A 12,120-nucleotide genomic window follows, 5' to 3' on the forward strand; every position below is an offset into this window, starting at 1 on the left:
GGGAGCTTCCCCGCCCGGCACCCTGCTCTGCCCTCGCCGCGCCTCGCCTCCTTCTTGCCTCTTTGTCTCCTCCTCGCCTGGGCTGAAGGGACCTCCAAACTCCAAGTTACTCAAACTTCTCAGAGTTTACTTGAAGTTCTGACACCTCCTAACCTTCTCTCTGTGTTTTTCCCCTTCTCTACAGGATCTCCTGCTGGCAGCGGCGTTTGTCTCCGATGCGCAGTACAACAGGAATATTCCTTTTAAGACGTCCCCGGAGGCGGTCAGGTAAGGAGGGCTGTGTCCCCCCATCGCATCGGAGTGCGGCTCTGGGCTGGGCTGCGGACAGACAACCCGTGTCCAGACAACAAGAACCAAAAAAGTCGGGGGTGCTTAACTTCACCAGAGAGGTGCTGAGGAGTGTGGGTTGGGTGCCGAAAACTCAGCTGAAATGCTTCAAATGGGGCTCGGTGCATCTGTATGTTGAGGGTGGGAAAGGAAATTAAAATCTTTTAAGCCTGAAGTTGCAGTGCTCTGTGGGAATGAAGAGTTTGGAAGACTCAGCCCTCACCTGTGTGGGTGGTGCTGGAGTGGTGGTGGCAGGGGTTTGCACAGTTGGCCTGTGTGGGAGAACAGCTCTGTGCCAGGTGGTCACACTTGGCACCTGTTGACTTGACAGCAATCCACTGCACCCCAAAACTTCAGGTCATCCGAGGGGAGTGTGGCACTACTGCTTAGGTGTGCTTCAGAAAAGGCTGTACCTGCTGCTGGAGGAGTAATTAAAATCCTGTGTTAATTGGTGATAAGTGAAATTCCCTAAGCTCAGAATGTTCTGCTTGTGATGGTGACTCCCTTCCCTTTGAGGTGCTCATGAGAGGCTGAGCAGCTTCAGTCACAGGTGCATTTTCCTTGGAGACCGTGGAGGTTCAGTATGTTTGTCCCAAAAGCTTTGAGCTGCGGTGTGGTCATGAAACCTGTCTGCTTTGGGTGTCATGAGCATTTCATCGAATCTTGTCCTAACACCTAAATTGTCACCTCTGGATGGTGTTGTTAGAAAAATAACCAGAAACTGGTTTGTTATAACCTTGATACTATAATATTAATTATTTTATAAACAGGTTAATTAATATGTTTATATAATAAATATATAATAAATATTATCCTATTTAACTTTTCTTTGAAGAGGAGTATAGTATCCATGAACTGTGAGACTGATTTGGAAACAACTTGCCAAATTCCAGGCTAGAAAAAATATTTGGGACAGTATGTGCTGTTCTTCCAGGATGCATTCAGTCAGCCCCTGGGGATGTGCCCAAAAGCCTTTATTTATGGTGCCTCTGTCTTCTTCCTCAGGCTTTATCATCTCTATAACCATTGGATGATGAGAACAACCACCTACTTTTTCATCTTTCTCAACCTGTCCCTTGCCATATTTGAAGAGCCTGCTGTGTATCCACTCCCTTTCCTGGTGAGTTGTCGGTATAGAAGCAGCTAATAGAGCCAGCAAGGGTTTCTTGCTTAAAAGTAGTTGTCAGAGGTATCAAGAGATAATTGATGCTGATTTCTTTGTGGATATATTTGATCCTCTGCTTCACTCTGGTGAATCCTCACCTGCAGTGCTGCCTCTAGCTCTGAGGTCCCCAGCACAGGAAAGGCATGGATCTGTTGGAGTGAGTCCAGAGGAGGCACCAAGATGATTAAATGGATGGAGCAGCTCTGTTATGTGAGAAGGTCTAATTGCAGCCTTCCAGTACCTGAAGGAGCCTGCAAGAAAGATGGAAAGGGACTATTTACAAGGGCCTGGAGTTATAAGACAAGGGTAAATGGCTTCACACTGACAGACAGCAGGTTTAGGCTGAATATTAGAAAGGTTTTCTTCCCTGTGAGGGTGGTGAGACGCTGGCACAAGTTGCCCAGGGGAACTGTGTCTGCCCCATCCCTCAAAGTGTTCCAGGCCAGGTTGGATGGGGCTTGGAGCAATCTCAGGTAGTGGAAGATGTCCCTGCCCATGGCAGGGGTTGGAACTGGGTAGTCTTTACCAACCCAAGCCATTCTGTGATTCCATGATCTTTTGAAATGGGGACAAAAATGGGCACAGGAGCTGGACAAGGACTGTAGGAGCCATTGTGGCTGTCAGCAATAGCCATTGCAACTGTGGACAAAGTCATGTGGCTAGTCTCCATCTCTGAGAACAATTCTGGCCTTCTGTGTAACCCAAGTCCAGTCTTCATGTGTGAAAGCAGAAGCCGTGTGTTGCCCTTAGGACTGACTTTTCGACAGTCTTTGCTTGTTCTGCACCAGTGTGTTTGTGCTTCTTGAATCCTAAGCAAACACTAATTTGCTGGCTTTAACCTGGCAGGGAATTCCACAAAGGGAAGCCTGGAGTGCCTGTCTCAGTGCCAGATCTGTGAGCCTGTAAAACAGCTGAGCGCAAACCCTGACTTTATATTGCCTCTGCCTGTTTTTTCTGGGCCTGAACACCCTCATCTGTGCTAAAAGGGATAGTGCTGCTCTTGGTTGTCCTGACTTGAGTCCCTTTTCTCTCTGCAGGCCACGTCTGTGGTGGAGGTGTTGTGCCTTATGGTGTTCTTTGGTCGACTGACACATTTTGCCAAAGTCACCTTGTACAACGTGTTCTGGAAGGACACCAAGAACATCTGCATCATGGTGGCAATTCTAGTGAGTTGGGCCTCCAAGGTCCAAGTGGCCAGCATGGAGGTTTTTTTTTATTCCTGTTGCCTTGCTAGTGTCATAAACCTGATAAATACGGACTCTAGAAGAGCCATGGCCAAATTAGCTCTCATTAAATCTCTCAGGTGTGCACTTGTCTTGTATCAGCTAACACTGTCTTCACCACCTAGACACATTTCCAACATTGCTTCTGGAAATTTTCCTTCTTTCTCCTGCAGTTATCCCTAACAGACTTGGCCATATATGGGATCCTCAGGCTGTACAATGTGAGGAGCATCCGGTGGTCCAGAATTGTGAGGCCCATTTTCCTGATCAACTTTGCAGAGAGTCGCCAGGTGAGGAAGAGGTCTGGTGGGATGTCCCCCTGGGACAGGGTCCTGCTGCTTTCTGAGATCCAGGGGAGTTAGCAGAAAGGTTTTGGTGCAGAAATGGCACCATTTGAGTGAAGGTTTCTCCCATAGGTGGGCTGAGATGGACAAAAGGGTAGATTCACACAGCACCACAGACTTCAAACCTATTTCTCCCTGAGTCAGAGGCCAGGTTACTTATTTCTGGAAGTCTCCTAGGTAAACACGTCATGCTGTTCCCAGAAACTCAGCCTGTAGGCCTGCATGGGTGATTTGGACTCTTGATTCCTCTTGTCGCAGAGAGATCTTTGCCCTGCTGCCCAAAACTGGGCTGGTCCTGACTTACAAATGAATAAACTGTGGTGTGGAGGCCTGGGGCAGGGAGCAGTTCAACTTTTGCGCTCGGAGCATGTGTTTTGTGGCCTGGAGTAATGGACTTCTGGCCCTGACCAGTCCCCAGCAGCAAGAGCATCTCAGCAGTGCCACAGGGCCTTCTGTCTGGTTTGCTGAGCTTGTGGTGGTGTGTAGGTGAGATATCTCCTTCTAGAATTTCTCCTGGAGAATGAGCAGGAAAGGCCTGGGACTCTTGCACAGGTTTTAGCTGCTGCATCTGGGCCAGAATCTCTCCTGCCAGGCAACAGGAGAAGTACCCATGTCCCACTTTGTGTCCCTGTGTTAGGGGTTTGATCCAGGTGGGATGGTCAGGGGAAAAACTGGTCCCACCTCGTTTGTAAACCCTTCCCTTCTCCCTGGCAGATTCGGAGAGCCTTCCGCAGCATCCGCAACACGCTGCCAGAGATCACCTACGTCTTCTTGCTCTTCATGTTCAGCCTTCTCATGTTCTCCCTCATGGCCTTGAAGCTATTTGGAGAGAGGTGTGAATACTACTTTTGCTCAGAACTGGGTGGTGAGAATGTGTGGGATCACAGGAGGGAGTCTGGTAACTCCAAACAATTCCTAGGGGTTATAAGCACTGCATACCTGAAGCTCCTCTGGTGAGACATGTGATCTCTGTGCTTAACTCCAGACTGTTCTTTTCCTCCTAGGAATCTGCAGACAGCAGAAGGCTTGCCATATTTCAAAAACTACTTGGAAATTGTGTTTGACCTCTATGTGCTGGTGACGACAGCAAACAGCCCAGATGTCATGTATGGATGTTGTGTATATGATCAGATGTCTTTCTCTCATCATGTTTTCAAGGCTCTATGCAGCCTTCTTTAATTTGGACAGCAGTGTTAAAGTTCTGTGAGGGTTGGGCTTCCATCTTCATCTGATCTAACTTTCCATTTTGGTTTATACTGGGAAGGTGCCATCAAAAAGGGGGACAGAAAAATCTACCTGGGAGACTGTTTTCTTGTGGGTTCTTTTATTTCTTGTGAATTCTTTTATTTCCCTGTCTATTGGCCTAGCAGGTAGTAATGCCTCTCCCCTTTTCTAGGATGCCAGCATTTGACTTCAGCTCCTGGTATGCCCTGTTCTTCATTGCCTTCGTCATTGTCAACACTTATATCTTCATGTCTCTCTTCCTGGCTGTGGTGTACAACAACTACAAAAAGCACCTGAAGGTAATGCTTGGAGAGGTGAATGGTGACTGCCTGTGTGACCTTGTAAGGAAACCTCTGGCTTTCCCTTGGAAGCCTTCTGGAAAGCATAGAAAAGGGGGTACAGCTTCTTGACTTTGCTCTGCAAATAACAAGCACAGGTCCCACCTTTCATGTCATGGGGATGGTTGTGAGTTCTGCTGTTGGCATTGAACAACTAAATATTCTGTGGTGTCTTGAACCCAACAGATAGGAAGCATGTGTCTCTGCATTGTCTTGGAGGCTTAGTCCTGGCTCAAGCTCTCTACACAAAGGACTGTTTTCAGTTGGGTTTAAGTGCACAGCACACTTGTTTTGCCATTGATGTGCTCTTAAAGCAAAGGAACTCAAAATGGGAAGTCTAAGTGAATTGGAATTCTTGCTGCTTCTACCCAAACTCGGTAGGGGCAGTTTGAGACTTGTGATCAAAGGGTGAGAGCTGGAAATTGCTGGGTGCTCCCAGGAGGGGATTGACTCTCTCAGGAAGCAGTCTGCTGGTCTCTCCAGGGTATCAGGTTCTTTAACCTGCTTGTAACCATGTGTGGAAGAGGATCTTCACCCCTGATCTCAGCAGTAATCGTATACAGATGGGAAGTATGTGTGGGCACATCCTTTTTGCTTCTGTGACCAGTGGACATGCAGATCCCATGATCTTTGTCACTTCCTTCCTGTTAGGCACTGCCCTTTGTCTTTCCTTCCGTTTTTTTCAATGTTCTCCCAGCATTCGAGAGCCCGTGGCTGCCTGTTAAACACCATTTCCCATCCTCTCCAGCAACTGTGCTGTACTGTGTCTAATATCACTCCAAGTGTGTTCCCCTGAGTCTCTTCTTGCATCTCCGTTGAGAAAATAAGATTATTTATGGAAAACAAAGAAGGGGAATGGTGACTGAAGCTGCCTGAATCTGTCTGTTCTCCCCAGAACGAGATCCGTAAGCTTGCCTACATGAAGCGCCGCAAGATGATAGAGGCCTTCAACCTCCTGAAGGAACAGGAGGGAGAGCAGTTTGTAGTTAGAGAAGCCCAGTGGAAGCAGTTGGTCAAGCTGGTGGCTCCTGAGACCAGCAACTCCCACCGGGAGCTGCTGCTCCGCATCTCGGATGATGAGCAGAAAGGGTTTGTAGGTGAGCAGTTGGGTGCTGAAGGGACTGGGGGGAAGCCTAATCCTTCACGGGTACTCTGTAATGCCTCCAGAGGGACTCAGAATCACAGAATCATTAAGGCTGGTGAAAGCTTCCAAGATAGTCCAACCTGTGACCTATCACCACCTTGTCAACTAGAACAGAGCACTAAGGGTCACATCCAGTCATTCAGCACCTTCAGGGATGTTGACTCCAGGCCCCTCGTCCTGTTTCCCTCCAGATTGCTGAAGTTCTGGAAGGTTGTTCTTGCTGCCTGTCCTGTAGCTCATGTCAGGCACAATGTGGGTGGTTCTTCATGGCCATCTGCCATCAGGCCAAGCTTCCCATGGCATGTGAGACCTCCTGTTCTCTGCACAGGATGAGGAAAACCTCCCTTGTTGTCAGATTCCTCCAAGCAGTGTGGTTTCCCATACAGTCTTCTAGAGCCTCTTGCCCTTCTCTGGCAATATCGGGAGGGGCAAGTTAGTTTCCTCGTGCTAGATCATTCTGTGGTGGTTGTTGGCTTGTGGCTTGAGCCAGTTCTCCAGGAATGGGGTGGAGGAGCAGTTTGAGTTCCGAGTTTATCTTGTTCTATGGTGGATACCACTCTGGGCAGCTCCTGTGGGTATAGATTTTCATTTGCCAGGCTGTATTGTATTGATGTGTAACCCTCTCCCCTGCTGCAGACAAGAAGTCTTTTGTACAACTGGCAGATCTCCTAAACATCCAGGTGGTCACCCTGAAGATCCGCAGCCATCCGCTGGCGCAGTGGATGCCTCGTGTGTACAAATCCACAGCAAGTCGGCTCCTGCGCAGCATGGTGAGGCACAGGTAGGTCTCTGCTAGGGGAACAGCCAAATGCTCACCTGAGTGTTATCCTGGAGAGTGCAAATAGCATTCAGGCCAATGCTGAGGACGGTTCTGTGGTCTAGCTCTGCCCTTTGCCTGCCTTCAGCGGTGTGGAGAAACCAGATGTGATTATTGGTGAGTCTGTGCCTTGTCCAGTCCCACTTGTGCAGCTCTTCTGCAGGTGCTGAGTGTAACTGGGTTCTGCTGACAGCCAGGCTTTGTGGCCTGCCTTGAAAGACCAGAGTAAATGCATGTCTTAAAGTTGATTGTACCTCAGCAGACTCTGCTGCAAGGCTGCATTGTGCTGGTTCATCAGCTCTTGCTCAGTTGGTACAATGAGCTGCTAGAGCTCTCTCTGACCTTCAAGTCTTCCCAGAATTCCAGAATTGCTGAGGTTGGAAGGAACATCTAGAGATGGTCTAGTGTAATCCCCTTGCTCAAAGAAAGGTCAGCTAGAGTAGGGTACTCAAGGCTAGGTCTAGCTGGGTTTAGGGTATTTCCAGGGATGGAGACTCCATAACCTCTCTGCAACCCATTCCAGTGTTTGATCACCTTTGCTTTAAGCTAAACTCTGCAGTAACTTCCCTAAACTCTCAGGTTTGTGGAGAACTGATGGGTAAAGAATATTTGAGAGAGGGAGCAAAGAATCTCTGGAATAACTGTGTCACTTTGACCTCCTTGGGAGCAGCAAAGTGATTTCTCTTTCTTCTTGCAGGGGTTTTGTTTGGACTTATGATGCAATCATCCTCATAAATGCCATCTTCATCGCTCTGGATGAGGAAACCCCTTACATTTCTTATGCAGAGTGGGTGTTCCTTGCTCTGTATATCGTTGAGATACTCTTGAAGGTGTACACCTACGAACCGAGGGCATTCTTTGGCAAAACGCAGTTCTGGAACTGGTGAGTGGGATGGATGTTTGTATGGAGGTGATGTCAAGTGTGATGAGGTCTTTGTGCTCAGCTCCTCAAGGACTAAAAGCCTCTTGGAGAGATGAGCTGCCTAACTCCTGTGCCAGGGTGTGTTTTAAATGAGTCAGAGGATGTTTTGCTCTTTCTTTGCCTAACTTAGCTCTGAAATACTGTTCTCTGCCCTGTCAAAGGTGACTTTGCAGCATGTGAAGATAGGGGGGACGGGAAAGTTTTGTAAACAAAGCTCTCCCATCTGCTCACCCCGCAGATAAGTTTGAGGTGCTACAGGCACAGATGTGAGGAGGAGGGGTCACTACTTGTTGAAGCACCTGCTCCCTGACACACAAAATCTAACAGCAGTGCCTTCCCTCATGCTAGGTTTGATACTCTCATCATTTTTGCTGCCTTGACTGCAACGATACTCAATGCCACCCTGAAGTCGAGTAAGTGCAGGTTAAGCAGTCTGCATGCCTCTGGGAATCTTGGTGATCTCAGCAGCCTTCTGCCATCACCTCGGGCGTGGGAGGCTTTCTGGCAGGACAAGGAATTTCCTGGAGGGTTTCTAAGAACTAACCCACTCTCTCTCTTTATTTTTTTTGTAGCTCCCTGTTACAGTGTTTAACCAAGGACATAATAGTAACATATAAGAACTTACCTTAATGCTTCCCAGCTTATTTTTTAAATAAAAATCTTTCTTTCCTCAGCTACAAAGTACAACAGCCAACAGGTCCTGGACATTGTCTTCATCTTGCGAGTCCTTAGGCTGATAAGGATTGTTGACAGCATTCAAAGGTAATGAAGAGAATGGGGTGGGGAGATGGTGTTTTTTTGGGAGGGGGATGGGCTGTGCTAGAGACAGTGCCCTGAATGCTATGCATAGATGCTTTGCATGGCCACTCCACAAAGCATCCCAAGGCCTTTTCCCAGCATAGTGAGCCCAGTTGCTGCAGTCTCTCTGGAGAGGCTTTACTCATGTGAAGAGACTGTAGTGTAACAATAAGCAAGTATGGACTGTAGAAGAGCCTCCCCACAGCAGGTGTTGTCATGAATTGTTTGCTGTAGGTTCCGTGTGATCATGAACACATTGATAAACATCGTCCCAACGATGCTGACATTTGGTGGGCTGACTCTGGTAAGAAATCCTGCTGTCTTAGCTCAAAGCAATCCAGTTGTACAGGAATGTGTCTTAAGTTTCACACTCGTGCTGTTTCCAAGAGGATAAATGCAAATCCCTGGATGGCAGGCCCTTGAAACTGTAAGTGTCTTGGATTTGTGGTCATTGTGCAAGCAAGTGTGTGCAGAGGGGCTGGGTTCCTGCTTCTGGCTGAATCAGGACATCCTCCTTGGCTCCATGGGGTGCTGAAGGTGTTCTATGCAGTCTGGGCTTCACACTGTAATGAATCAAACCATGGTTTGGGCAAGAAGCTAAATGAGAAACTTGGTTAAGAGGTTTCCTAAGAATAGCTTCTGTAGTGATTTAGGAATGCTTCCTTTTGATGTATTTGTAGTTTTTGGGTTATTCCTGCCTCGTGGCTTGGGTCTTTTGGACTCTGTGCTGCTCCCCAGCTGCTTGCTGTGCCTGTACAGATGGGAAAACCTGCTAAGCTTGTCTTGGAGCTTGCTGCTTGCTGGAGAAGCAGGTGATGGGGTTTCTCTTCCCAGGTTGTGTATTGTGTATTTGCTATAATTGGCATGGAGTTATTCCATGGGAAAATTCAGTTCTTCCCCGCCAACTCGAATGCTCCTCATGCCCTGGAATGTGGGAACCCAGCTCTCAAGGATTCTCTGTTTGCCCGTGGGAAGTACTGCAAGAACAACTTCAACAACTTTGCTTCTTCCTTTATCGTCCTCATGGAGCTCACCGTGGTCAATCAGTGGCATGATATCCTTTGTTGTGCACAGTCCCAACTGGAGCCTGGGGAGCAGGAGCTGGATTTGATCCTTGTGGGTGATTGTATCATCCATGGTCTTCCCAGACTCTGCTCTTCCCCTGGTATTACACATAGACAACAGATAAATGGTCCCTGCAGAGGGTTTGATTCAGGTGGTCACTGCTGGATGGTCTTACTTGCTTCCTCCCTCAGCATCATCATCTTCTGTCGCTTGCCCTTAACTCTTGCTCTACTCTTTGCCAATGGATTTGCCAATGTGACAGTTCAGCCTGCCAAGCTGTATTTCATTGCCTTCCACATTGTGATGGTGATAATCATTGTCAAGTAAGTTTTGGGTCAATCTCATTTACTTTGGAGGCTAGAAGGGCTCTGCCTCTGCCAGGGCACTGCTGATGGTCCCTGGATCACACCTGGTGTGACTCTTGGAGAGCTATGTGGTATGCGTGTAGAGGAATCTGAGAGACATTCTTGTCTCCACTGAGTGCTGCTCTGACTTGGAGCTTCCTGTCTCCACCAGATGAGAAGGGATGTAGTACTGGGAAATAAGTCTAGGAACACTGAGTCATTGATGCCTGTAAGAAAATGCTGCCATGTAACTCTGCTCATCATTCCTTTCAGTATCTTTGTGTCATTCATTTTGGAAGCTTTCTTTGTGGAGTACTCCCTGGAGAAGAGTGAAGTGGAAACAGCTATTGAACAGAAAATCCAGGAACTGGGAATGGGAGTTCAAGAGTAAGCCCCACCAATAGATCGTGCTGGATGGGGCTGGCTTGGCACCACTGATGAGGGCTGTGGGACTGGAGGGAAAAGCCACACTCTGTCTTGAGGCGTGAGCCAAAATTCCTTTTCCTTGTCATGAAGTTCTGGCTAATCTGCTGTGACAGTGTAGGCCTCGTCTAGGTCAACAGAAAGGCTACTGGCATTGGCCTTGCTGCCTCCCTTGACTCTTCCAGCCCAGGGCTCCTGCCCAGAGGACAGAAGAGATGCTGGAACTAACACCATGGCTGGTGCTTGTCCTGCCCCAGAGAAACCGTCACTGCTGGGTTCATGTGGGCCTCCTGGGGTAGGATGTGTTCCCCTCCCTGGAGTAACTTTTGGCCCTTCTTGTGTAGGGATGAGCTCCAGGATGAACAGCTCCTGGATAACATGGAGAGTGCCGAGCATGACCTTGACGGGGAAGGTGGAAGGAAGCCACAGTCAAAAGGGCTGGTGTTTAAAATTGCCTCCAAACGTAAGTGCAGCCCTCCAGTGTCCCCAGGTTTGTGGTGAAGAGGCCAAGGCTCGGAACTGTCCTTGGGGAAGCTCCCAGGCACTCCTACTCCCTCGGGGCAGCTAGAACCCACCTGGAGATTTTGAGATGACAGCTGTGGACACCAGCATTTACTGTTTCTTTTTAAATCTGTAGCAACTTTTTCTCTCCTGCCTTGGCCTTTCTGTGTTCCTTGTGTTCATTAAGCATCCCCTGAAGACACTACCTTGGTGGCTGAGGTCCTGCACTGCCAAGAGACCTGTTTTCCTTTCTCCTTCCTATATGGACTTTGCATTCCTCCTGGCCTGGATCATGGGGTGATTATATCTTCCTTTCCTCTAGCTTAATGACTACTTTTCCTTCTCCTGGCTTTCTTGCCATACCTCAGCAGCTCCCCAAGCTCATGCCTCTCAGCATGGCAGCTAACTGGGATCACGTATCCACTGTGTGGGAATAGAAGGGTTTAAAATCTTAATGGTCATATCCTTGACAAGCTCTCACAGTGCTTAAAATATATGGGGTGGAATACCAGGGAATGTAATTTGGGGAGTTTTCTTGCCTATTTAGTGTAGAACATGGGCCTTGAGGTAGCCACCACCTCAGTCCTGCTGATGAACAGAACAGGTGCTTACAGGGATTTTTTTATTTTTTTTTGTCACCCTCAGGATACAGGACAGTTGATGCTCTGCTCCAGCGTATGTTTGAGGCAGAAATCCCCCTTGAGGATGAAGGCCCTTCATTTGAGGAGATCCTAAACTTGTCCCCCACTGCTGCTGTACCCAGGAGTTCTGAGAGCACAGCATAACAGGGGCCATTGGCAAGGAGGAGCTGATTCCCAGCTGTCCAGGTCCCAAACATGTTCCCTGGCTGCCTCCAGGTGTGGCACTCGTATGGAGGCCAGGTTACATGGTGGAAGAGGCAGCTGATGCCCCAGACAGCTTTGTAAAGGAGCTTTATCTCATGTAAAGTCCTGTATAAACATTGAAACTGGAAAGTGTAGGGGGAGTTGTCATCTCCAGCTGTGCCCATGGAGTGACAGTGCCATAGTCAGTATGTTATGGAGTAACTACTTGTTGTAACTGGAATTTTGTATTGCAGCACTTTTTTGTACGCAGTTATGGACCAGTGTGTGCTGAATTAAACGGCTTTAGCACAATAAATTCAGCAGTCTGGGAAAATGATGGATTATCGTGGAGTTAATGATGGGTTAGAGCTGCTGCATGATTATCTGCATGTGCCTGGTAACAGGGCCTTGAAGTGGGAGATCAGGATTGGGAGAGGAGTGGGGAGGGCTGCGCTTCCCACTGTTTATGCAGTGCCCAGCGCTGTCTCCAGCATTTAAATCCCAATTTTATCCTTTTAGCTCTCCTTGTCCCCCCAGGCTGTGCCCGGGGCGCCGCCTAGCGGCGGGAGGGGGCGGGACCTCGAGGTGAGAGGCAGAGAGGACAGCCAATGGGGAGGCGGCGTGAGGCCGCGGGTGGCCAATGGGGAGGCGGCGTGAGGCC

The 12,120-nt window shown here is 48.5% G+C and overlaps 1 protein-coding gene across 1 annotated transcript; it reads left to right on the plus strand.

The window, feature by feature from the left end:
- Nucleotides 1-187: 187 nt before the first annotated feature.
- Nucleotides 188-11,429, plus strand: LOC103807261 (two pore calcium channel protein 1-like). The gene is made up of 18 exons (XM_009079983.1): nt 188-267; nt 1,333-1,447; nt 2,530-2,658; nt 2,889-3,005; nt 3,774-3,892; nt 4,064-4,165; nt 4,456-4,582; nt 5,517-5,718; nt 6,402-6,546; nt 7,280-7,465; nt 7,853-7,917; nt 8,179-8,266; nt 8,537-8,606; nt 9,137-9,356; nt 9,600-9,690; nt 9,985-10,098; nt 10,479-10,597; nt 11,281-11,429. The coding sequence occupies exons 2-18, from the start codon at nt 1,358-1,360 to the stop codon at nt 11,418-11,420; spliced, it is 2,124 nt and encodes a 707-aa protein (XP_009078231.1). The 5' UTR covers nt 188-267; nt 1,333-1,357; the 3' UTR covers nt 11,421-11,429.
- Nucleotides 11,430-12,120: the final 691 nt, after the last annotated feature.

This window comes from Acanthisitta chloris, unplaced genomic scaffold (assembly GCF_000695815.1).
Source record: "Acanthisitta chloris isolate BGI_N310 unplaced genomic scaffold, ASM69581v1 scaffold41048, whole genome shotgun sequence".
In the NCBI taxonomy this organism is placed as follows: domain Eukaryota; kingdom Metazoa; phylum Chordata; class Aves; order Passeriformes; family Acanthisittidae; genus Acanthisitta; species Acanthisitta chloris.

What these genes read in the sequence shown, in the direction of transcription:
- LOC103807261 (XM_009079983.1), top strand. Translation starts at nt 1,358, where the DNA reads ATGATGAGAACAACCACCTACTTTTTCATCTTTCTCAACCTGTCCCTT. An exon ending in CATTTGGTGGGCTGACTCTG is followed by an intron (nt 8,607 to 9,136) that starts GTAAGAAATCCT and finishes TTCTCTTCCCAG; the next exon opens with GTTGTGTATTGTGTATTTGC. An exon ending in CTGGGAATGGGAGTTCAAGA is followed by an intron (nt 10,099 to 10,478) that starts GTAAGCCCCACC and finishes CTTCTTGTGTAG; the next exon opens with GGATGAGCTCCAGGATGAAC.